This window comes from Drosophila albomicans, chromosome 3 (genome assembly GCF_009650485.2).
Source record: "Drosophila albomicans strain 15112-1751.03 chromosome 3, ASM965048v2, whole genome shotgun sequence".
NCBI lineage: Eukaryota > Metazoa > Arthropoda > Insecta > Diptera > Drosophilidae > Drosophila > Drosophila albomicans.
Window position 1 is genome coordinate 16900096 of NC_047629.2, and position 23395 is coordinate 16923490.

The 23395-nt window shown below is 40.2% G+C and overlaps 5 protein-coding genes and 1 long non-coding RNA gene across 55 annotated transcripts; 3 read left to right on the forward strand and 3 right to left on the reverse strand.

Moving 5' to 3' along the window:
- Positions 1–143: 143 nt before the first annotated feature.
- Positions 144–13015, forward strand: LOC117569925 (lysophospholipid acyltransferase 6). Of its 3 annotated transcripts, none has more exons than XM_034251277.2 (8): positions 144–837; positions 10137–10360; positions 10430–10598; positions 10673–10843; positions 11204–11551; positions 11611–11943; positions 12013–12280; positions 12376–12586. In XM_034251277.2, exons 1-8 carry the CDS (start codon positions 739–741, stop codon positions 12450–12452), a joined length of 1689 nt encoding a protein of 562 aa, XP_034107168.1. In that variant the 5' UTR covers positions 144–738; the 3' UTR covers positions 12453–12586. The 3 variants fall into 3 exon arrangements, with proteins under 3 accessions (XP_034107168.1, XP_034107170.1, XP_034107167.1); XM_034251279.2 differs by having other exon boundaries at positions 145–837; positions 12013–12265; XM_034251276.2 differs by having other exon boundaries at positions 148–837; positions 12013–13015.
- LOC117569928 (proteoglycan 4) lies at positions 5545–8506 on the forward strand. 40 transcript variants are annotated; one of them, XM_052004081.1, is made up of 6 exons: positions 5545–5903; positions 5967–6567; positions 6655–6714; positions 7021–7070; positions 7380–7533; positions 7921–8506. In XM_052004081.1, the coding sequence occupies exons 1-6, from the start codon at positions 5894–5896 to the stop codon at positions 8420–8422; spliced, it is 1377 nt and encodes a 458-aa protein (XP_051860041.1). In that variant the 5' UTR covers positions 5545–5893; the 3' UTR covers positions 8423–8506. The 40 variants fall into 40 exon arrangements, with proteins under 40 accessions (XP_051860041.1, XP_051860059.1, XP_051860053.1 ...); XM_052004093.1 differs by lacking the exon at positions 7021–7070 and adding an exon at positions 7654–7699 and having other exon boundaries at positions 5556–5903; positions 6655–6684; positions 7360–7389; positions 7970–8506; XM_052004084.1 differs by lacking the exon at positions 7021–7070 and adding an exon at positions 7654–7699 and having other exon boundaries at positions 5565–5903; positions 6655–6684; positions 7360–7389; positions 7823–8506.
- LOC117569930 (uncharacterized) lies at positions 6461–7998 on the reverse strand. Of its 3 annotated transcripts, XR_007954775.1 has the most exons (6): positions 7921–7988; positions 7654–7800; positions 7474–7533; positions 7330–7389; positions 6655–6804; positions 6461–6567 (listed from the first exon to the last, which is right to left on the reverse strand). It is a non-coding gene; the product is annotated as an uncharacterized LOC117569930 (long non-coding RNA). The 3 variants fall into 3 exon arrangements; XR_007954777.1 differs by lacking the exons at positions 7474–7533; positions 7654–7800 and adding an exon at positions 6991–7050 and having other exon boundaries at positions 6655–6684; positions 7921–7998; XR_007954776.1 differs by lacking the exon at positions 7654–7800 and having other exon boundaries at positions 7921–7974.
- A 1571-nt stretch (positions 13016–14586) lies between the features above and the next one.
- On the reverse strand, positions 14587–15876 carry LOC117569929 (activating signal cointegrator 1 complex subunit 1). The gene is made up of 2 exons (XM_034251289.2): positions 15492–15876; positions 14587–15431 (listed from the first exon to the last, which is right to left on the reverse strand). Exons 1-2 carry the CDS (start codon positions 15731–15733, stop codon positions 14630–14632), a joined length of 1044 nt encoding a protein of 347 aa, XP_034107180.1. The 5' UTR covers positions 15734–15876; the 3' UTR covers positions 14587–14629.
- Positions 15877–16107: 231 nt separating this feature from the next.
- On the forward strand, positions 16108–17870 carry LOC117569926 (putative methyltransferase C9orf114). The gene is made up of 2 exons (XM_034251280.2): positions 16108–16944; positions 17001–17870. Exons 1-2 carry the CDS (start codon positions 16233–16235, stop codon positions 17765–17767), a joined length of 1479 nt encoding a protein of 492 aa, XP_034107171.1. The 5' UTR covers positions 16108–16232; the 3' UTR covers positions 17768–17870.
- Positions 17871–18001: 131 nt separating this feature from the next.
- LOC117569927 (palmitoyltransferase ZDHHC20-B) lies at positions 18002–23132 on the reverse strand. 7 transcript variants are annotated; one of them, XR_004572291.2, is made up of 8 exons: positions 22311–23127; positions 22121–22242; positions 21812–21918; positions 21504–21741; positions 21207–21366; positions 21009–21138; positions 19606–20105; positions 19299–19530 (listed from the first exon to the last, which is right to left on the reverse strand). XR_004572291.2 is itself a non-coding variant. In XM_052004105.1 (8 exons), exons 2-8 carry the CDS (start codon positions 22444–22446, stop codon positions 19727–19729), a joined length of 1272 nt encoding a protein of 423 aa, XP_051860065.1. In that variant the 5' UTR covers positions 22447–22962; positions 23024–23128; the 3' UTR covers positions 19299–19726. The 7 variants fall into 7 exon arrangements, 6 of the variants coding, with proteins under 6 accessions (XP_034107175.1, XP_034107177.1, XP_051860065.1 ...); XM_052004105.1 differs by having other exon boundaries at positions 19299–20105; positions 22311–22962; positions 23024–23128; XM_034251285.2 differs by lacking the exon at positions 19299–19530 and having other exon boundaries at positions 19768–19935; positions 20010–20105.
- Between the last annotated feature and the right edge of the window lie 263 nt (positions 23133–23395).

Genomic DNA, 23395 nt, shown 5'->3' on the forward strand with positions numbered 1-23395 from the left:
CGGTATATTGAAGTAGAGTGGTATATTCGATAGTTAAAAGTACGGTCACCCTAGACAGCACACATATGTAGGGGCGAACCGCGCCATCAAAATTAATAATAATATTTTGTTATTCTTTTGTATAATTGTCGTAGTTTCAGATACGACAGTTTGAGTACTTAGCACACTTTTGCTTAATAATTTAGACTTTCGTGAAACACACACACAGAAGCGGATGTGTATATTTTTCGGCATAACACACAACATTTTTTAATTAAATCGAATCGCAGTCAGTCAGTTTCATTCTCTCTTTCAATCGTGTCGGACGCGAGCAGCGCAAGTACGATTTGTAGCGCAAAGAGAACGGCCATTTTGACGCACGCATTTTGTGCGATTACAAAATACAAAAAAAATACATACATAATCCACAAGTAATAAATATACTTCCAAAAATTATTGCACAAAAATTTACAAGTGAAGCAAAACGTGACCCAAATTTGTGGGCGGAAGAAGAAGCCACAGGCGAGACAGCAGCAAAAAAAGGTGCTAGACGTGTGTCTTTATCTGTGAATTAAGTGCAAGAATTTTCCATTCGCGTTGAGAACGTACGCGCGACAGTGGCGGTGACGGCGTTTCCTTTGTATACAGCAAGGCAGGCAACACGCGCTTTATCATCAACGTTCCCAATTCTTCAGTTCAAATGAAGTAATAACGAGGACAACGCCGAAATCAAAACCGCAAAGCAGCAACTAAGCTAAAATGCTCGAATCACCAACAAATATTGAGAGTAGTGATTGCTATGATGGCAGCCGCATTTTTACCTGGCTGGCCGACATGGTTGGGCTCTCTGTTGATTTGGTAAGTAAAATTGCTGCTTCCCCCTCATTCTGTTCCCCTTCTGTGTTGTGCCCGCATTTGTAATAATCGTGTGTGTGAGTGCAGCATTTATTAATTGTTAAACACCATCAAAAAATATAGCACAGGATTATTTTGCCTTGTGTTATGAACGTGTGTGTCTCTTTGTATGTATGTATGTATGATTTGTGAGTGCTGTCAATATTTCACTGAAGGCTAAACGCCGGCTGCATATGTATTTCGTTTTAAGGTTACATTTCTGCTATTTCTGCCTCCCTCCCTCCCTCATTGCAACCATACTATTGCTTTGTTACTCCCTCCCCCCTCAACGAAAACAGGCGCAACACGTCATTGGGCAAAGTTTTCGATTGTAAGGTGTTTCTTTTTGTTTTGCAAGCACGCGCTCATTCATGTTGGATTTAGATGGCGAGCTTTAATCCGATTGGAATTTATGTAATTTATTCCTATTTAAAGCAGAATTGTAAACAGTTTTGGCGCTTCCAATTAGTCGTTTAACAAAAGCACTTTTTATAGACCGTTTATATTTTTATGGATGTATTCTGCTCTACTTTGTGTACATTTCGCTCTATCACGCTGTCATTAACCTCTGTCGTTCTGTTGTCGTGTGTGAATGTTTGCATACAAATAAATATACGTACATATATAATATATTTATTATTTGTGCAATCTGGCGGCGCACGGAATAAACTGACTTAAATCAGTGTTTTCATATCAGCGAATTAAATTAATATAAGGTTGCTTTTGTCCACAAGCTGCCATTATACGTATATTTATGAACTATTTTGATTAGTCGGTCGGCACGTGTATTTAAAACTGATGCATCACTTCATCAAATTGTGTAATTGGACGAGTTGGGTGCGAATTAATCACAGCACTTGTCGCCCGTTCTGCCAATTGAGCAAACAGTTGAAACTGCAGTAGATGAGACACGTTTAACCTATTCTCGCGTTCTCTCACAAACACACACACATGCACATATTAAACACATGGATAGCATTTCACATTTGCATAATGAACACGGCATGAGAACAACGAATAAGAGCGAGCGAGGTGGCACGCTTTAAGAAGAACGAGAGGTTATTAACGGTGCAAGTCAAAAGCACTTGAAACGCATTTGCACATGCACTTTATGCTTGTAGTAGTAAGTAAGCTCGTCTTGTGGTCCACTTGAGGACCGACATTAAACCCGTATTATTGAAGGGTCTGCTGCCTGCTAATCTAATGCAAATGCAAGCTAGTTACCTTTACGTAGTGGTTTTTACTTAGTTTGTCAATTGTGTATTAAAGTCACTTGGATGATCTAATCCGCAATGCCGTCAGCGTTGCCGACAAATGTAAATGTGAGAGCAGCACGTCAAAATATTTGTTAATGTGCTTCACACAATACATTCTACACAAACGCATATATAAAGCCGATAAATTTGGTGGCCTGATGTTTCACACAGTTGCCTCTTGGGGGAATTCTTCTGTTTTTTTAAATAACGCTTCTAAAAAATTCAAATTCAAAATGTCACTGTTTGTTTGTAAACAAAAATTAGCAACAGCTGTGAATGAGAGAAAGAGAAAGAGAGACGGACAGCGTGTGAGTCGATGACTCAGACAGCGGAGTTGAGTCGTTATGGCGAGACATAGCTCACGTTCACAGGGTGTTTCAGGTACTATTTATGGTGACTGCTCTATAATAAAGAGTTAATTGGCTCGCTCAAAGCTTTTTACTGTATTTTCGTATTACGTGTGACACATTTCAATTCGCAAGAAGGTCGCCCACTGTGGTGTGTATATGTTTGTGTGGGTGGTGTGGTGTGATGTCTGTTGGCGTGGTGTGGTGTAATCGAGCAATCGTTGCTACCAGCTTATCATTTAGCACCAAATATTTTATTAGTTTTTTTTTATTATGTAAATTGTTTCGAAGGCCAAACCCAAGCACGCAAATACACAAAATAAATATTATATATGTACCAATGCTCACTCGACACTTTATAAGCATTTTCTGCTTAAGCTACAAAATTGGCCAAAATACAATGTATTATTTCGTACATACATACATACATATGTGTGTGTTTTGGCAGTATTAATTAATGAACTGCCGCAAAACAGCTCCCAGCCGGCTTTAAGACAACTGTATATCTCGAATCTCCTCTTTTCGCTTGTTGTTTTCTTTTCATCATCACCCACGTTTTTGGCCCTCTTTCTTTCCGACTGCATGTGGTTTTGTTGAATTTATTATTTTTTGCGCATTTTTGACATTTTTGCTGTTTATACGCCGCACTCAAATGCCACAACAACAAAGCTAAATGCGTAGCAACAGTTTTTGACTCTGCAAATTCTGTGAACCTGAACTGGTTCATGTGTGCAAAGAGCAAAGGCCAAAGTATCAACAGTAATAATAACAAAAAAAAAGTCTGTAAATCGTAATTGACATGCGTGTCAACCAGTTGCGTCGACTACATTGAGAAGAGCGTAACAGAGAGGGAGGAAGAACGAGTGTGTGGAAAGTGAGAGCGCGATAACAATTGTTGCCATTTTCACTTTACCGAGTTGGGGGACAAAATGTATTCATTTACTAACGTTTGTGACCTTGAGTTATTTGATATATTAATGCTAGAATGAGTTGTTGCCAGCAAATTGCGTCAGTTTGCTACCATCAGATAGTCTCTCACCCTCTCTCTCTCTCTCTCGTTCTTATAGCTGACAACCATCAGCTGTTGCTTCCAAATGGCGCCACTTTATTAGTTTTTGTTTTTGTGTTTTTTGCTTTTTATCATAGATGTGGAAATTGCCGGTTTGTTTCGGTGATTGTTTGCTCAGCTGTTGGCAAGCTCATCTCTCGATCAAATAATATTTAAAATGGGAGGTTTAATATCAATCGTAGATCGGTAAGCGATATGTATCCACGTTCTGGTCTGTAGCAATTTAGCCAAGCTTCGGCGCACAGAAGATGTATTTAACGTATTTTTATTGCGCGTACACACAAAAATTTGTTGTTGCTGCTTTTATTGTTTTTATATTTATTTATAGTCATCACGCCACCTTTCTGAATGCGGCTATTTGGCGATTTTGCTTTTTCACATTTGTGTTTGATGTTTGGCAAACTTGAGACGGACAACAGTGTATTTAATTAAATGATTTATAGTCTGCTATTTTTTATTGACTGCATGTGCATGCAACAATAGCAACAACATGAAGTGTAAAAGTCATTCACACGACCGCCAAGTGTTTAATGATTGATCGACTGATGGCAGATTGTCTGATAAAATTCTAAAAGTCGCTGCACGCGGCTGAATTTAAGAGCTTGCAACATTGCAAGTGGTTTAAGCTGCGCCAAACAAAAGAAAATCAAAGGGTAGGCTGAATGAAGAGTGTCTGCAGCAGCAAATTGCTGCATGCAGCCAGATTAAATGCATTGTTGTGCACACACTGCTTGCCACCGTGAAGTAGGGCTTATATGTAGCATCCAGCTTTATATGTCGTGTACGGGACGAAATTCAGAGGAAGGAGCATAAAGAATATTTGAATTTCAGTCAATTGTATTTCAATGTTATAGCTTAAAGAGCTGTTGTCACAATTATATGACGATAACTACGTTGTGTCTGCTTGGCTGAGCTCATTTGCTCAATTTACCCGTTTTACCTTGGGCTCATAAAGAGACCAGTTTCGGGCAAACCGCACAATAGGTGAGGGCTCTACTCTGTCTGTTCGCCCCACCCGACTGAGAAACAAAGGCCTTGGCATTAGCTCAGCAAGTCGTTCGACGACTTCCTTCCGCATACTGTACTTGTAGTCATCATTATGTATGTAACTTGCGGACCATTTAATACAATAGTTGCTAACAGTATTGTTTAATATTCTGAAAATACTTGCAACACATTAAATGATGTGCAAGTTACATTAGTTTTCGGTATACGATATATATTACAGTCAGAGCAAGAAGATAAAGTACAATTTTCAAATTTGTTTCGCTTCCAATCTTCTAAGACAAGATTTCCCTTTCATTGGCCGCATAACTGAGAGCTTGGTAAACACGAATGTAGCTTGTGCTCCATGAATTCCACCAGATGCTATCTTGAAAACTGGTTGATCAACATTCGTTGTGTGTGCCTTGCAACAGTAGAAGAGATTACAACATAAAATGAGTTTGGTTGCGAGATTCCGTTGATGGACAGCTTGGCAGATGACATTGTGGCTTCAAGAACGAATGAAAGCAGTGAAAAACGCTTTAGAAACATCATTACGCGAGGTTTAAACTTTTAACTGTAATTGTTATAATTAACACATTAATGAGGAACAATGCATTAACCTTCGATACTGGAAATTCAAATAACAATGGGTCCAAAGAGCATCCCGGTGAAAAAACCGTAAATGAATTCTCATTTTTGTAATGGGATTATTGTCTTGATTCAAACGTATCAGTGCATTTATAATATATTTCGACTGAGGTTCTTATATCTGAAATGCGTCAATCGCAAAATAGCGCTAAAAACACCTCGAACCTAAACTTATCTTTATGACGCACAAATGTTGCCCCCATCAGGCCACGATCGCCTTTGTTTTTAAGACCTGCGACGCACTTATCGACATGGTTCTTTATGCTTCGCCTTGTAAATATAGCAATACAGTGGTGGCTTGTAGAATGAGCATGCTTCGAATTTACAGTTGTAGACTCTCAAGAAAATAACAAAATTCTTTGATGACTTTGTCTTTACTAGTCCTTGAACTTTAAAAAATATACTGCGTTTTCTTTTCAACAATAACAAACATTTCCGAGAACTTGTAAAACATAAGATAAGAATGCAGTGTCTGTGTGAGACCGAGTGCCAATGTACTTTACTTGCATTACACTCATTAATGCCACTTTTTACTCTAATTAACCAAATTACTAAGGGTCTAGTTAACATGAAAACACTTGAGCGTGGTTAGATAGTAAGATGGTGTATAAAAGCCCTTGTAGGTTGGTCCAGCTACAATAATTACAAAGCGAAAGCGGTAAAGTAACATAGTGCCCTAGTTAGTTATCCTTTCTACCAAAACCGTGCTAAACATGATATCTTGTAAGTCTTGCATTTCACGTGCTGAAATAGGCAATTGTTTCACAGTTGGGTTTCTCCTTTCAGTTCATATTAAACTTGTAGCCTTTGTGGCTGCAGCAATCACCATTGCATCCTCAAATGCCCAACACAGAGATCTGCGTCCAAGTTGCAACAGTCTAGCTGAAGGCGTACATCTAGTTGATCCTTCCAGATGCGACGGCTATTACGTCTGTACGAGGGGCAGAGCCGTTCATTATAGCTGTCGCTTTGGTCAATTCTATGATGAACTCAGCCAGTCGTGCAAATTGTCCAATTTGGTTAACTGTTTAAATTTTCGAGGCGTAGGCTTGCGTGTTACGGCAAGTGTAGAAAACCGTCTACAGCCCACAACAACTCCTCCTTGTGAATCCACTACAACTCCTTGCAACCAACCACTGACCACCACCTGTGAACCAGAAAAAACAACGACACCTTCCTGTGAACCAGAGAAACCAACTACCACCCCTCCTTGTGAACCAGAGAAACCAACTACGACTTCTTGTGAACCAGAGAAACCAAGTACGACTACTCCTTGTGAACCAGAGAAACCAACTACTCCTTGTGAACCAGGGAAATCAACTACTCCCTGTGAACCAGAGAAAACAACTACCACCTCTCCTTGCGAACCAGAGAAACCAACTACTCCCTGTGAACCAGAGATATCAACTACCACCCCTCCTTGTGAACCCGAGAAACCAACTATTCCCTGTGAACCAGAGAAATCAACTACTACTCCTTGTGAACCAGAGAAACCAACTACTCCCTGTGAACCAGAGAAACCAACTACTACTCCCTGTGAACCAGAGAAAACAACTACCACCACTCCTTGCGAACCAGAGAAACCAACTACTACTCCTTGTGAACCAGAGAAAACAACTACTCCCTGCGCACCCGAGAAACCAACTACTACTCCCTGTGAACCAGAGAAAACAACTACCACCACTCCTTGCGAACCCGAGAAACCAACTACTACTCCCTGTGAACCAGAGAAAACAACTACCACCACTCCTTGCGAACCCGAGAAACCAACTACTACTCCCTGTGAACCAGAGAAAACAACTACCACCACTCCTTGCGAACCAGAGAAACCAACTACTACTCCTTGTGAACCAGAGAAAACAACTACTCCCTGCGAACCCGAGAAACCAACTACTACTCCCTGTGAACCAGAGAAAACAACTACCACCACTCCTTGCGAACCCGAGAAACCAACTACTACTCCCTGTGAACCAGAGAAAACAACTACCACCACTCCTTGCGAACCCGAGAAACCAACTACTACTCCCTGTGAACCAGAGAAAACAACTACCACCACTCCTTGCGAACCCGAGAAACCAACTACTACTCCCTGTGAACCAGAGAAAACAACTACCACCACTCCTTGCGAACCCGAGAAATCAACTACTACTCCCTGTGAACCAGAGAAATCAACTACTACTCCTTGTGAACCAGAGAAACCAACTACTCCCTGTGAACCAGAGAAAACAACTACCACCACTCCTTGCGAACCAGAGAAACCAACTACTCCATGTGAACCAGTGAAGCCAACTACTCCTTGCGAACCAGAGAAACCAACTACTACTCCTTGTGAACCAGAGAAAACAACTACTCCCTGCGAACCCGAGAAACCAACTACTACTCCCTGTGAACCAGAGAAAACAACTACCACCACTCCTTGCGAACCCGAGAAACCAACTACTACTCCCTGCGAACCCGAGAAGCCAACTACTACATGTGAACCAGTGAAGCCAACTACTCCCTGCGAACCAGAGAAACCAACTACTACTCCCTGTGAACCAGAGAAAACAACTACCACCACTCCTTGCGAACCAGAGAAACCAACTACTACTCCTTGTGAACCAGAGAAAACAACTACTCCCTGCGAACCCGAGAAACCAACTACTACTCCCTGTGAACCAGAGAAAACAACTACCACCACTCCTTGCGAACCCGAGAAACCAACTACTACTCCCTGCGAACCCGAGAAGCCAACTACTACATGTGAACCAGTGAAGCCAACTACTCCCTGCGAACCAGAGAAACCAACTACTACTCCCTGTGAACCAGAGAAAACAACTACCACTCCTTGTGAATCAGTGAAACCATCTACCACTCCTCCTTGTAAACCAGTGGAATTAACTACCACTCCTTGTGAATCAGTGAAATCAACTACTACCCGTGAACCAGAGAAGACATCTACCCGTGAACCAGAGACGACATCTACCCTTGAACCAGGGATAGAAACTACTCCTCCCTCATTAGCACCTCCACAACGTATTCCCAGACCTCTTGTGACCTTCATGAGCTTTTCTAAGGAAGACTGTCACACCAGGACAGATGGCACTTTCCTTCAGGACGCAATCCACTGTCGTCAATACTACGAGTGTCAGGGCGGAGTACGTCTGTTACGCAGATGTCGAATTGGCAATTGGTTCGATGTCGAAGCTGGAGAGTGTCGAAGAAGTAGGCTTGTGCTCAACTGTCCTGCAAACCGAAATTAATGAATTTTTCAAATAACTTTGGCATTTTTTGATATATATGATATAATACAAATAATTGAATAAAATTTAATATATTATTAAACATTATATTATGTTTTACTACTCTAAAGCTTTATTGTGGTTTGTGCTTTTGTGTTATCTCCACGGTTAGGCGCATTCCACTTACTGACCGATAACCCACAAAGTCATTTCAATCGCAATTACTATATTTATTTCGTTTCTTTCGTTTGTTGATAAGCTATCGTATGGTATTTTTGGAAACATGTTCTTTGTTTGATATGCAAATAAGTCCCCAGCATTGAAATAGAGAATAACTGCTATTATTGCTTGCAACTACATAGTTATCCTATTAGTGAACAGCTTGACATAATATTAACAGCCGTTTTTAGCTGCATATAGTATTTATAGATTTGTGTCGTTGATGGATGATTGGGTAATGCTCTAGTTTCTTTGTTGCTCATTTTACTTTAAGTGGCAGCTGATTACATGGTCTGAGATTGATTACAGCACATTAGCATTTACTTTTGCACTGATTTCAAGTGGGGCAGACAACAATAAACATAATATAATATAATATGTGTATATATTTGAGCGAATTAAGATTGAAGTTGCAAGACTGGTGTCGTTAATTGATAACACCACACTCCACTCACATCCGCCCCATGAGGGGTTTTAAGAATAGTAATGCCTTGACAATGAATAATCACTGTGCACCGAGTTATCGGTGCATGATTAGTGATGGTCTGATTTGTCGGGGCCTGTCGTTATCAGCGCTATATTTGCCTCACCCGGGCGCTATCATGGGAATTATAAACTACCGAAAGAGAATTGAATGAAACCAAGAGTGTGGGGAATAAGTTCAGGATCCGACAGTTGACAATTACCATTTGCATTTGTATTTAAATCTAGAAATAGGCTCAGAATGTTATTTTGTAAGACGTTCAATTCTTTAAAAATACAAAAATCAATGAAATTGCGAATGAAATAGAATTTTAATTGAACTCGAAATTAAGCAAGTCCATAAATTAGCAATTAGCAGTGCAATGTCGTCAACCCATTGCAATTGTAGCCAAGGTGCATGCTACAACATATGTATATTGTATGTATGTTCTTATGTATGCACATATTGAGAAAGACAACTGCCCTACGCCCCTACAGATTGTCGTTTGTTTTGACGATGACTGCTCGAGGCAGTTGAAATGAACTGACAGCATTTGCATAGAAAGTCAAGCAACGGCCAAGGTCAGTGCAACTGCAACTGTACATCGATCAGAACGCGTGATTCTGATCTGTGATCACGTTCAAGAGCAATGTACGACAACAGCTTCGAGTATAAATTTATACAATACGTATACGTAAGTGTATCTGATAGATGCGCATACGTAAATGTAACTGCTAGATGCTGTATATGGCAAACGTTTCGGATGAGAGGGGAAATCAATTGCTGAACTGAAAACAAGTTAAAGTGCCATAATTGATGTGTATGACGAAGATACTATATAAAGAACTGTTATCAACTACGTTAGAAGCCGTTGAATGTTCTACAATCAATTAACTTGTTAGAATAAGACGCAATTCCCACAATTTGAATACTTCTTACAGATAATTGTTTCATGTCGTAAATCAATATATTAACTTTAAAATTAAGACTAGTTTGTGTTTTAATTTCGTAGCACACTTAATTAATGACAAATGATTTAATTTTGTTTTACAGGTCAACTTCTTAATATGCCAAATATCAGCGCTCTTCCTAGCCTCGCTCTTCCGTTCGTTTCTCCATCCATCTAAGGTGTCCTGCGAGGTGCGTCACGCATTTGGATTGTCATTGGGACTGACCTTTGGCTACTTTTGCTTTGGCCAACAGGCAATTCACATCGCTGGACTTCCTTTAATATGCTACATTGTCATACGCACACAAGATCCACGCATTGTTCAGAGGTGCGAGACGCTTTGAAATTTGATGCTTTCCTGACGACTTTTAAACTGATGTAAAATATATCTCCACAGGAGCGTCATGCTGGTGGCCATGGGCTATTTGCTGTGCGTGCATCTGATGCGTCAGTTCTATGATTACGGCTCCTATGCTTTGGACATCACGGGACCACTGATGATCATCACACAGAAGGTGACCAGTCTGGCGTTCAGCATACATGATGGCTTTGTGCGCAAGGATGAGGTGAGAGTTGCACACGCATTCTGATGACACTCTCATCAATTAATTGCTTATGATTCAATTATTGTATTGATCAGGACATGACAAAGGCGCAACAGTACCATGCCATTAGGAAAATGCCGTCGGCACTGGAATACTTCTCGTATGTATGGCATTTCCAAAGCCTGATGGCCGGCCCCTTGGTCTTCTACAAGGATTACATTGAATTTGTCGAGGGCTACAATCTATTGAAACGTCCAGCATCAAACGTAAGTGGAGCTCATACACATACACGTGCCGACAGTTTGAGGGGCAGGTGATTATGTGGTCGCCTGCATAATAGAACTGCAGTGATTTCATTATCTCTGCTGCTGCCTGGCTGAATGGGTTGGTCTGACAGTTTGAAATGCAGCCACACAACAACAGAAAGAGGGGGAGAACAGGCCAATAAGGGTTGACCTTACTATTCCTCCACTGTCTGGCATTTGGCTTCAGCTTTTTGTTGTCTGTCATCTACTGCTGCTGTTTGTCAGTCAGTCAGTCTGTCTGTCGGCCTGACTCATCAATTTTCATTTGCAGTTGCAGCATTTACAATGATTTTCAATTTCATTTCATTTTTGGTTTTGCAGGCCAGCTTGGACAATGGCAAATCGGAATTGGTGGTGGAGCCGTCACCTACGAAAACCGTCATACGCAAGGTCCTTGGCAGCTTGGTGTGTGCATTCATCTTCATGAAGTTTGTCAAAATCTATCCCGTAAAGAATATGAAAGATGATGACTTTGTTAATGGCACCAGCATACCCTATAAGTTCTGGTATGCCATGATGGCAACCACCTGCATACGCTTTAAGTATTATCACGCCTGGCTGCTGGCCGATGCGATTTGCAACAATTCGGGCTTGGGTTTTACCGGCTACGATAAGGACGGCAATGCCAAATGGGATCTCATATCCAACATTAATGTGCTATCATTTGAGGTAAGTTCTCAAATGTCCCCTAATGTACTATGTCACTTAATTCATTATTTCTATTACAGTTTGCGTCCAATATGCGAGACGCGATCAGCAACTGGAATTGCGGCACAAATCGCTGGTTGCGCACACTCGTCTATGAGCGTGTGCCCAAGAAGTATGGCACACTTTTGACGTTCACATTGAGCGCCGTGTGGCATGGCTTCTATCCTGGCTACTACTTGACCTTTGCCACTGGCGCCCTGATGGTTACAGCTGCGCGTACGGCACGTCGCATGTTCCGACACCGCTTCCAGAGCACACAGGTTACGCGCATGTTCTACGACATTCTTACCTGCATCACCACACGCATTGTGATGGGCTACGCTACATTCCCATTTGTTCTGCTTGAATTCATGGTAAGATCATAATTAATTGATGATTTCAATTAACGTACTGATGACATTTTCTTTATGTTTGCATTACAGGGCAGCATCAAATTGTACCTGAGATTTTTTTTGTGCCTTCATCTTATTTCACTAGTGACCATATTTATTCTACCAAAATTCATACGGGGTGAGCCGCGCACACAACGGTCCAGCAGGAGTTCCGCCGGGGCGAATGTGCCGGTTTCCACGCAGAGCGATGGCAATATTACGGCTGCTGTCGATCAACCGCTGGCGGTGGCCGCCAGCACCGATGATCTCAATGCCAATGATGAGAAGGAGGACGGAGTGGAGAGTAAGCATGCTAAACGTAATAATGACACAATGCCACAGCAACAACAACAGCAATCGCTACAACACGATCTAAAGCAGAATCAGTCACCAATACTCCAACCACGCCCACAGCTTCTGCAGCAGCAACAAAGTCCGAAGCCAATACAACACCACAACGGTCAACAGATTTGCGCTCGAGACGCGGTTAGTGTGCCGCACGATCAGTGTGAAATGGATCAATTGTCCAGCAAGCTGAAGGAGAAGATTGAAGCGGAAACCAAAAATATTGAGGAATTTATCGATAAGACTGTTACCGAAACTGTTAGCGGCATCGTTGAGTTTAAAAACGATCTGATGCGCGACATTGAGTTTCCCAAACTGAAGCTAGCCGCCGGCTCAGTTAGTAGCGGTGCCGCCAATCTGGTGGACGCTGCTGCCGCCGGTCTACGCAAACGCAACATATCCTCTGCCCACGATAGCAACAGCAACAACACAAACAACACTAACACCGCCAATGCATGCGCCGACCATGCCCCCGAGGAGAACAGTGGTGCGTTCTTGAAGAAGGAAATCGATGCAATCAATGCTGTCGTCCAGCAGGCAAATGTTTTGCCGGCTGTGCTCAGCAATGGTCATGCCAAATAGTAGCTGGTTAATGGATACAAATGCCAGCTGCATTAATCTGGACAATTAACAATTGATGATGAATCGGCTGGGATTGGTCTATTGGGGAGACTTAGGGAGTAGGTGCTGCACACACACACACACATACGACACTCGCGGAACAATCGCACACTCTGAAACAAAAACTAAAACACTAAACGCACACAAAATTATGAAGAATTATTATGGATAAACCTAAAATATATATTTTGGTTTCAACAATATTATTTATAAAAGAAATCAATTTAAAAAGAGTTTATAAATTGTTTTTACAATGCATGTATGTATAATTGATGATATATACACATATATATATAACAAACGAATTATTATATAGTTGTCTAAACTAACTAGCCAAAATAATAGTTAAGTACAACAAAGGATATCGATTGATTCATGTTCAAGTGTTTTTTGCTCATCAATTTGTATGTATGTTTACCATTATTATTATTGTGAGCAACAGTAAATGAATAATGCTATATGAAATGAGTATGAATTCGAAGATGAATATCATTTTTTGTATATTGAAATATCTAAATGTGCTTCTTTAAATGATTACGTATAATTGTTGTTAATTGTATGTAAAACTATGATGCATGTATTTCGTTGTTGGTTTGTTAAGCGTGAGCCACGTCGTAATGGATACTTATGGTATCCACATATAAAAAATGTATGTATTTAAGAATTCTTCCACTATGTACAATTTGTTTACATGTTTACCATATAGTCTATGTATGTACAAGTGCAAAAACAAACGATAAATTATAACTAGGAACAGCTTATTTTAACCATTCTTTATATATGTATACACATATATGAAGAAGGGAGAAACCCCACAAAGCGCAACGCGCACGAACAAAACGTAAACTAATCTTACAAAAACGGCACCAATCAAATCCTCTTTCCAGCCTTTAAATAAAACTGAAACAAATATGAATTGAAAAAGAAATATCACATTTAAAATAACAAATAACAAGTCAACCAAAACTCAACTTTAGACTGAAGCTATTGAAAAGTAAATACTGAATATGAAGCAAACAAAAACGAAACACGCGTAGTTCAAGTTAGTTATTAAGGAACATTAATTTTAAACCTGTTCGATATTAATATTATTTGTTGTTCACATTTTTTTTTCTTGCAATATATGTATGTGTGCCTGTGTGACAAGAACAACTAAAACAACAAAACAATACAGAGACTGTTGAGACAGACGAGCAGCCTCAATGATCTTTGTACTCCCCCCCTATCTTCCCCAGCAATATTGCTGGACTTTTTGTATGTTTATATTCAAATCAAACCTCTACTCCTTTTTGTAGCTTAAGCACATTTCACTCCTACTACTACTATGCGTATATAGTAATTTGTTTAAACCATTTTTTTGTTATATTGAAATAAATGTAATCATCACACACAAGTATATATATATGTACATATATATATATGCATATGTATATTTTTTATATTTATAGTAATAAAAGAGAAACCACAGAAACCACACAATGCCAGAGCACAATATGTTTGGATTGTTAACGTTCCTCGACATAACAGAAGAGAGAGTCCTTGTCAGAATGCCAACAGGGACAAGAGTAATGCACAAACTAAATGCTCACATACACACATGTATATGTAATAATAATAATAACAAGACAATTTAAACAAAATAAACTGAATTCAATCGTGTATGTGTGTAACATTTGATGTTAGATTTATTTCGTTTGGATCGTTAGAATTTCAGACTGCCCGTTATCTTGTAAAAGTCCTCGACCTCCCTGGATGACTTGAGCACACACAAATGAACCTCGTTGCATTGTGCAGTGCCGAAATCAAAGTCGCTAAAGCGTTTGAGTATCTCGCTGCCATCGAAGGAGCTGTTATTTTCCTCACGATAGCGGCTATTCAACACCGTCATGTGGAGCTTGATGTTATCACGCGTATTGTTATCTGTGGCACAGAATCCGGTTGTTTGGAAATGCTTAAGACACTTATCAGCGAATTGTTGAAGCTGTGGTGACTCTACACAGGCGTAGAGCACTCGTACTGAGCTAGGATCATCGTTCATGATTTCAAGACCCTTGACTTTTAGTTCAAATGGTGTGGTCAAGTCAGCCAACCATTGGCGACAGGTTTGCAGTTCATTGACAGCGTTCTTACGCTCCGCATCATCCAAGAGCACATAGACGCCCAGAGTTAAATGAATGCAACGTTCCGATATGAATAGCTCCGAATCTACGCCAGGTAGTTGGGCATCTAATATCTTTTGTTTCAGCTCCATGAAGCGATCTTTTACTTGACCAGAGTTTAATGGTACGGCCAGGAAATGAGTTGGTCGCATTCGTTTGCGTAGGGAATCCAATAGAAGACGAACTTTTCGCAGAGCGGAGCACACATTGCTACGTTCATTAGACCTGATGATTAAATCGTTAGAGGCATCCGTTTGACGTGGCACGTGGATGGTAGTTTTGCTCTCGGTTTCAATGCGACGTTTTGTTGAGCCCTTGAAGCCAATTAAACCACCATAAAACGATCTGTCGAAGTGTGCCCAATTTAATTATAATGCATACGAATATTAAGGCAAGATAACTCACTTGGGCACATGCAATGCCAGCTTGAAGCTGCCGTCGGGCTGTTCTTCAATGTTGCACTCGGTGCCGTCGTCCTCGTAGTCCTCATCTCCATAGAGATCCTGTTCCTCATATCCCTTGGAAGTTGAGCTCTGGTTTTTGGAATTCCATTTGCTGCCACCGAAATCGTCGTGCACAACGTTAACACGGTAGTTGCGATTGTGGCTCATCCGTTGAGTTGGCGGCGCCAGAACGTTGCGACTCATTTTATTAAAATAAAAAGGGGAAACTTAAACGATGTGGTGGCCTTAACAGGGAAAGCCCAAATGTCTGTTTCCTTGCCGGTTTGTGTCAGCGATGTCACATTTCCGATGTTACATTCCGATTTCGATAGATATCGGAATAATACTGGTACCTTAAAAATTACCCATGTGTTTTGATTTTAAGCGATAGGATGACTTAGTTCAGAATATAAATACTATTTAATAAAGATTTTCTATAATTATTGCCTTAGAAATGGAATTAAATCATTACAACCTTATTAGGTTTTTATTTATATTAACGTCAATTCACTATTTTTGTTTGTTATGTTGTAGCCCTGGATATATGAACTTATGTCGGTATGTTAAAAAAAGCAATTATGTTATTGATTTACGGTCACACTTGGGGCACTACACGTGCGGCTGCTGTTGTTTTTGCAACTTGCAGTTGTTTTTAATGTTATTATCAACCTGTTGAGCTATATATTGACATAAACACAGTACAATGTCAGCAATAACAGCCGCCAGCAGAAACACAAAGCCCACAGAGCCTCACAAATCGTGGAAAAAGATTAACGAGGAGCGCAAGGCGCTCAAGCGACAACGCAAGCAGGACAAAGCTCTTAAGGATTTGCAGCGCGTGCAGGATGAGGAAGCGGCTGCCAAAGATGCCACCGAAGCAGCCAAAACAGTAAAACCAAACCCGTCTACAGTAAGCATTGCAGTTCCGGGCTCTATACTGGAGAATGCACAATCCGCCGAGTTGCGTGCCTATGTTGCTGGTCAAATAGCTCGAGCTGCTTGTATTTTCCGTGTCAACGAGGTGATTGTATTCGACGACGTGGGTGTTGCCACAGCGCGTGAAACAAAACGTAGCTACGAGCAGGACGATGCCCAAGGCAATGCCTCGGCAACGGTTCGAAGTAGTTCACTGCAATTGGCGCGTATTCTGCAATATCTGGAGTGTCCACAGTATCTACGCAAGTTTTTCTTTCCGCTGCATAAGGATTTGAAGTACTCTGGTTTGCTAAATCCATTGGATACGCCACATCATCTGCGGCAACAGAGCAAGTTTCGTTATCGCGAGGGCGTTGTCTGCGACAAGCAAGCCAAGGATGGTCACAGCTATGCCAATGTAGGCTTGTTGAACGATGTGCTCATCGATAAGGCCCTGGAAGCTGGTGTACGTGTAACGGTTAAAATGGATCCACCAAGCGGTAAGCTTTGCATGCTTTTCAAGAGACAGTCAAATTAAGTTCCATTTGGTTTGCAGAGACAACGAGGAAGCAGCGTGGTACTTTGGTCAGTCCGGATGAGCCACGTCGTGAAACTGGCGTCTACTGGGGCTATCAGGTGCGCATTGCACACTCGTTGTCGGAGATATTCACAAAATCACCCTACGATGGTGGTTATGATGTGACCGTCGGCACATCTGATCGCGGCACCAGCGTCCATGAAGTTCCCAGCAAATCGTATGAATTCAATCATATGCTAATTGTCTTCGGCGGTCTGCAGGGCCTGGAGGAGGCGCTGGCCAACGACGAGAAGCTTACGGTCGATGATCCGGAAATGCTCTTTGATCACTATGTGAATGTGCTGCCCAAACAGGGATCACGGACAATACGCACGGAGGAGGCGTTGCTCATTGCGCTCGCCGCGTTGCAAGAGAAATTGCAGCCCCAGCATGCAGATATTGAGACCGACTTGAGTGATCTGCTGCCACGCAGCGAGGATACGGGCGTAACCATGCGGCGTGATGTGCTGGTGAGCAAGAAAAAGAAGCGCAAACTCGAAGAGAAGCCTGATAGCGAGGCGATGGAAGCAATAGAAGCTACGCCAGCTCCAACTCCAACAACCTCTCCCAAGCCCGCTCCAAAGCCAGTTCCATTGCATGCAAATCCATTCAATGGCCGCGCCGCACAAGCAGCTCCGCCATCTGCAGAAGAGGCAGACTTTGAAGTTGTGTCCAGCACACTTGGTGTGGCAACTGAGGCGAAGACGGGAGTCGCCGACAATGAGGATTTGAGTCGATTCGATTGAGCCAACTTAGTTTTACAGTTTTCAATTTATTGATTTTTACTATATATTGTTAACTATATTGTACTCGCCCCTAACACACTTAATATATAGACCTACAGATTGATGACATTGCAGTGATTTTTTTTCTTTTTTTTGTTTTGCATAACTAGCTGTATCTATCGTCCATCTCCCCCTTTTTGAATTTGTTCATAACGCTCTAATAACATTTTGACTTATGCATCTATACAATTATGTTTTTTGGAATTTTCTCATACTCTATCGTTTAATACAATACTCGCATTGTGGAATGATTTGGTTGCATCTCTGGTGGTTAGCAGCGATTGATATACATAGGCAGATAAGCAGCTATTGGCATTTTGTGTTACATATATACGAGTAATAGGCGTGTTATTCAGTCAAGTCACTTGCACTGTCAACATAAGACACAAAGAATTTGATAACAATGGTGCGCTTATATCATACAGTTTTAACTTAATATATATATATCAACTAGTACAAAATATGTATATTATATGACTAAGTAAATATCTAGTAAACTAGAGACACACATACGCCACTTTTGAATTTCTGCTGTCCGTATTTACATTGAAGTTTGTTCATTCTAAGCCAAAGATTGATTTCATTCACGTTCTCTAAATGTAATATGTGGCCACATTATCGCTAGTCATGATTAGCTATGGAATGATGGAGTCCTGAAAGCGTCCCTCTGTCAGAAAGTCCTCTTCCAGTTCGATGCGTGTATCGCTGTGATATCCCAGTAGGGATTCGGTATCTTCCTCTAGATGTCGAATCGGATAACTAATACCATCGCCAAAGCTAAGAGATTGCATTGCATCGGGAATAAGATTCATAAATAATACAGTACAGAAATACAGAATAGACAACATTGAGACGGGATAGTTAAAAAGATTTCAGCATGGATTAATGGAAATGGAAAATTGATGTGTGTGTTTTGTTTTTCTAACTGTGCTGGACTTGTTGTGTGATATGATGTTGATGCAGTGCAAGAAGCAAAGACTGAAGAAACTGCGATTACGTTTTCAGATTGGCAAATTAAAAACAAACCTGAGCATTTTATATATATAATAGTTTATATGTATTTTCGTCTTCAACATTATCGATTTCATTTCAAGTGTACAAAATATTGTCATATCAAAAAAGTAAAGGCCATAAGTCTAAAGAAAATAAACAAAACTTGCAAAATGTAAACAACTAACTACGAGTATGTAATTAAAAGTTATAGATTAAATAAAAGCATCAATAATGCCACCGTTTCAAAATTCGTATCTATCATGGGCTGTGTGTGTTGATTGTGTTCTGGATCATTTTTGTTTTGTTTGTTTGTATTACAGCAAGTCTTAAGCATTTGAAATGATTTCTAAGAGATGTTTAAACAATTTGCTCATCGAATGATTATTATTATAAATATAAATTACTAGTTGTATGTATGTATGTGCTCACAAGATTCAACAAGTTTCCAATTAAATGCTACTACTTAATATTGCCAAAAATGTTCAATCAATTAATCGTGTCCTGTGCCTGTCTGGCAATTTTAATACGTACATTTAATAGAAAAAACAATTATTTAGCTTACATTATGAGTCCTTAAATAAATATATATGTTTATGTGGTATATTGATAGTCTCTTTATAACTGATGTATGTATAAAACATAGTGTATTTGAGGGACAATTTTCAAGTGCTTTCTCACACGCCGTTTGTGGAGGGGGGAAATGAGGAGGATTCTGAGAACTCGGCAAGTAGCTGTAGCAGGTATTAGAGGTTTACATATTACAGATACAGATACAGATGATCGCAAATCGTTGTTTTAAAACTTACGAATATAGATTAAATACACATTTACAAAACACTTCATTCGATTGGCAGCAGCTACCATACTCAATGGATACATCTCTTGATTCTGGCTCTATACAACACAAAATTAAATGCATGCTCTTCTTTATACAATTTTATCGGCAGTGCCATTGGCAGACAATGGATGGCCACCATTTAGAACCGCAGCATCCTTGGCAGCCGTCTGATCACCGATTAAATCAATGACTACGTTGCATGAGTCTGCTGCTGTTGTTGCTGCAGCCGCGGATGCTTCGGCAACTCTTTGCTCAATATTGACAATGACTTGACTAGACGGGATGCGCTGGCCGTTGTCTAGCTCCAGATGAGGTTGATGATTATTGAGGGGAATTGCGTCAATCAACTTATCTGTCGGTTGGACATCTAACCTGTTGGCGGTGCTGTGATTGGTGTGGCCCATCGCATCGTAACTCTGGTTGCCCGTCTGCTCTGTGGCCGTCGGATAGCTCAATCCATCACCCTTACTAATCAGGGTTAATTCGATGTGGTTTTGTTTTGGATTTGTGAATAAGCAGAAGGTTTAAGGTATTCGTTAACAGAAATTGTAAACAGAAAACGAGACGTTTTTGTTGTTGTTGTTGTTTGTGGGAAATTTGCATTTTTTTTTGTTGGTTTGGGTTGTTTTTGTTTGTTAGATTTACTATAGTTTGCACTTTATACAGTTTAAGAAAGTTGGTCTGTTGTTGTTCTTAATGTTGTGATTTGAGTAAGCATTTTGGTTATTCATGATTAGTTACAGCTCTGCAGTGACACGCTTACAACGACTATGTAAAGTATGTCTGACTGAGACACTGCAGAGACTCTTTGAGCTTACACAAATGATAAACAAAGTATAAATTATGGCAAGATCGACATTGTTCATTATTCGTTATTTGCACTCAATGCTAATATTAGGCCAATTTTAGTAACGATTTTGGTTATTGCTTACAACTAAATTACAAACAAAGAGAGCGAGAGAGAGATTTACAGCATTTGCTTTCAACAATCCCTGCAGGGGTCTTCTTCTTTTAACAATAACACATTATTGACTTAAACTACTAAAAACAATCAATTTAAACTAATTTCGTGTTCTTGGTTAGATTAAGGTGCACAATACATTCAGAGAGTCAAAACAAATGTGAAAGAAAGGGTGTCTCTTATAACTTATGTTGAAACATGCCTTTAATTTGCCAAATTGTAAGGTAAAAGTACTCGAAGAAAGCGAAAAAAATAATGAACAACAAAACACACACAAATAACAACAACTAAAGAGAAGGTTAAAACTTCTTTGGTTTTTTTTTGGTTCTTTAGAGTGCAGTAGAAATTAGTAGTAAATGCAATGAACGAATGAAGTGAAATGGATGCGAATCTAGCATCGAAATACATACCTGGTAAAGATGGGCAGAAACCAATACTGCCAGTCGTCGCCAAACACTTCACAAAAGTTTGCATAACGTCCCAGATTATAGCCATTCTTATCCGGTCCGCCAATGCGAAAGACGGGCGCTCTAAACGATTCTGTGTATGGGTGAAGGAAAATATGATATTAAAAAATGTTATTTATTAGTATTAAGCTGTTTACTCACCCAAAGTGGTGCGATTGACGAGCACCAAGTAGATGTGATAGCCGAAGAGGCTCACCAAACTAATGGCAAACATGATCGAGATGAAGAATAGGAATAGGATGTGAAAGCGACCCATGCCGCTGCCATTGAGTTGTCCCTGTTCCGATAATTGGTTTTCGGTCTTTATAAATTATTGCATAAGACGCATATATGTATTGTATATCGTATGTACAAGGATTATTTAGATATATAATGTTTAGACATCATGCAGTGCGTATGCATAAATGAGTGCGTAAAAAGGGTGAAAAGAAAACTTACCTGCCAAAATTGAATGAAATCGTGCAGCGTGGTGAATGCAACGTACAAACAGTAGATTAATGCGTAGCCCAGAAACAATACAAAGAATTTGTAATTGAAAAAGTTAACGCAATTGTTCACCCAGGGACAATGATGATCCATTTTGAGGACACAGCAACTGCAGACGCTGCAATGATGCGATCGATCCGGTTTGATGATCTTGCACTTATCACAAAAACGCACCGAGCCATTCATTGTGCTGAAAACATAGAACAGATTGACAATAATTAATTGAGTGATAAGGAAGAGCCAGTGTTTATAAAACTCACCGATTTGTAACCGGTAAATTACGCGCAAAATTATTTAAAATACGTTTTTGTGTCTCTGGATTGTCGGCACGGAACAAATGATTGACCTCCTCATCTGGTATGCGCCACTGAAAATATACAAATATAAATTGTAAATTTCAAATTTAACTAATTATAACAAAACATCTGGTTAGTGTCACAGCGATATGAATTTTAGAATTAAGGTGAATTGTGGAAACTATAATTGCGAACACTCCAATGTTATCGCTTTGCTTATCTAGCACAAAAAAAAAACCGTAGTGATTCAGCGCGAACGCCCGGTGCACTTACATGATCCGGCACGCGGCCTACTGATGTTGAAATGGTTTTCCAATACGACCATAGGAATAGTATCAGTGTGATATGATAAAAGAACAGCATGAAAATCATGGCAACCCGATTTTCCGTGTTTACTGCAACGCAAAGAACGATGGTAATTATTAGTAATCGAATTTTGTAGGAACACCAACGAAGTACTCACGAACACATAGCTCCACCACATAGGCGTAGTAGGACCAGCCGATCACGGCGAAGATGAAGAGCACGGGTATCCACTTGAACACAGACATGCAACAGCCGCAAGGTGTCTTCCGCCGACGATTGTCGTCGTTGCCCATGCTATATTGTTTGTTACGCAGACAGACTTAATGCCGTCTCGTCTCGATGATCGAATCGTCTTTGGCCTCGCCTCGCCTTGCGTGGGAGTAATAATTAGCTCTATTCTGTTGCTAACGCCGTGATTAGAAGTTGCCTTCGCTGTTATTCTTGTACTATGAATGCTTCTTTCTTTTAAGGTGGCGATTTAATCTTTATCTGCCGATATTTTTATACTGTTAATTGAGGTGAATCACAGTTATGTGGTCACAAACAAAACACGAACACTCATTGACACATTGGTGCTTTACGTATTTGTGTTTTTTTTTTCTGGTACACCAAAGACACTTTTGCTTTTCTCTTCGCCCGCGATGAGTCCGATTAAAGCAGCTGAGGGTTAGTGAAAGTGTTTTGGAATCTAGTTGGACGCCATGTTCTGAAATGCCTGTATATTCTGAATAAGCCGACGCCTGCTTGCTCACAAACCGTTTAGAAAAACGATTACTTTGATAACCTGATTATATTTCCTCACAAAATCACTATAAATTAAACTGTGTGCATACACACTCACACACGCACACACGCGTCGTATACACATACCCGAATGAATCTGAAAGTGGCGAACGCAGTGTGACCGCAGATTTAAGTTCAACATTTACTAATTTACTCTGAACAGTTAGTTATACCAAAATATACCCTATACATTGATACAGGCGAGACAACAAATAAATAAATTAATACAAATAATTTAAGGCTTCCTTTGTTTGTCTTTTACGTCTATTTTAAACAATGCTTGTTTAAAACTAGCTAGTTCATTTGAATTGCATTGACTAATGCTGCCACCTGGCTTCATTTAATGACCACAAAATGAATTCCATTACTGTGAGATGGTAACGCCTTAGTAGCTTTTTTTGTATGAACGAAAAATCTAGGAAAATTATCCTTTGAGTTCAGTTGAAACCTGTTCTCGTT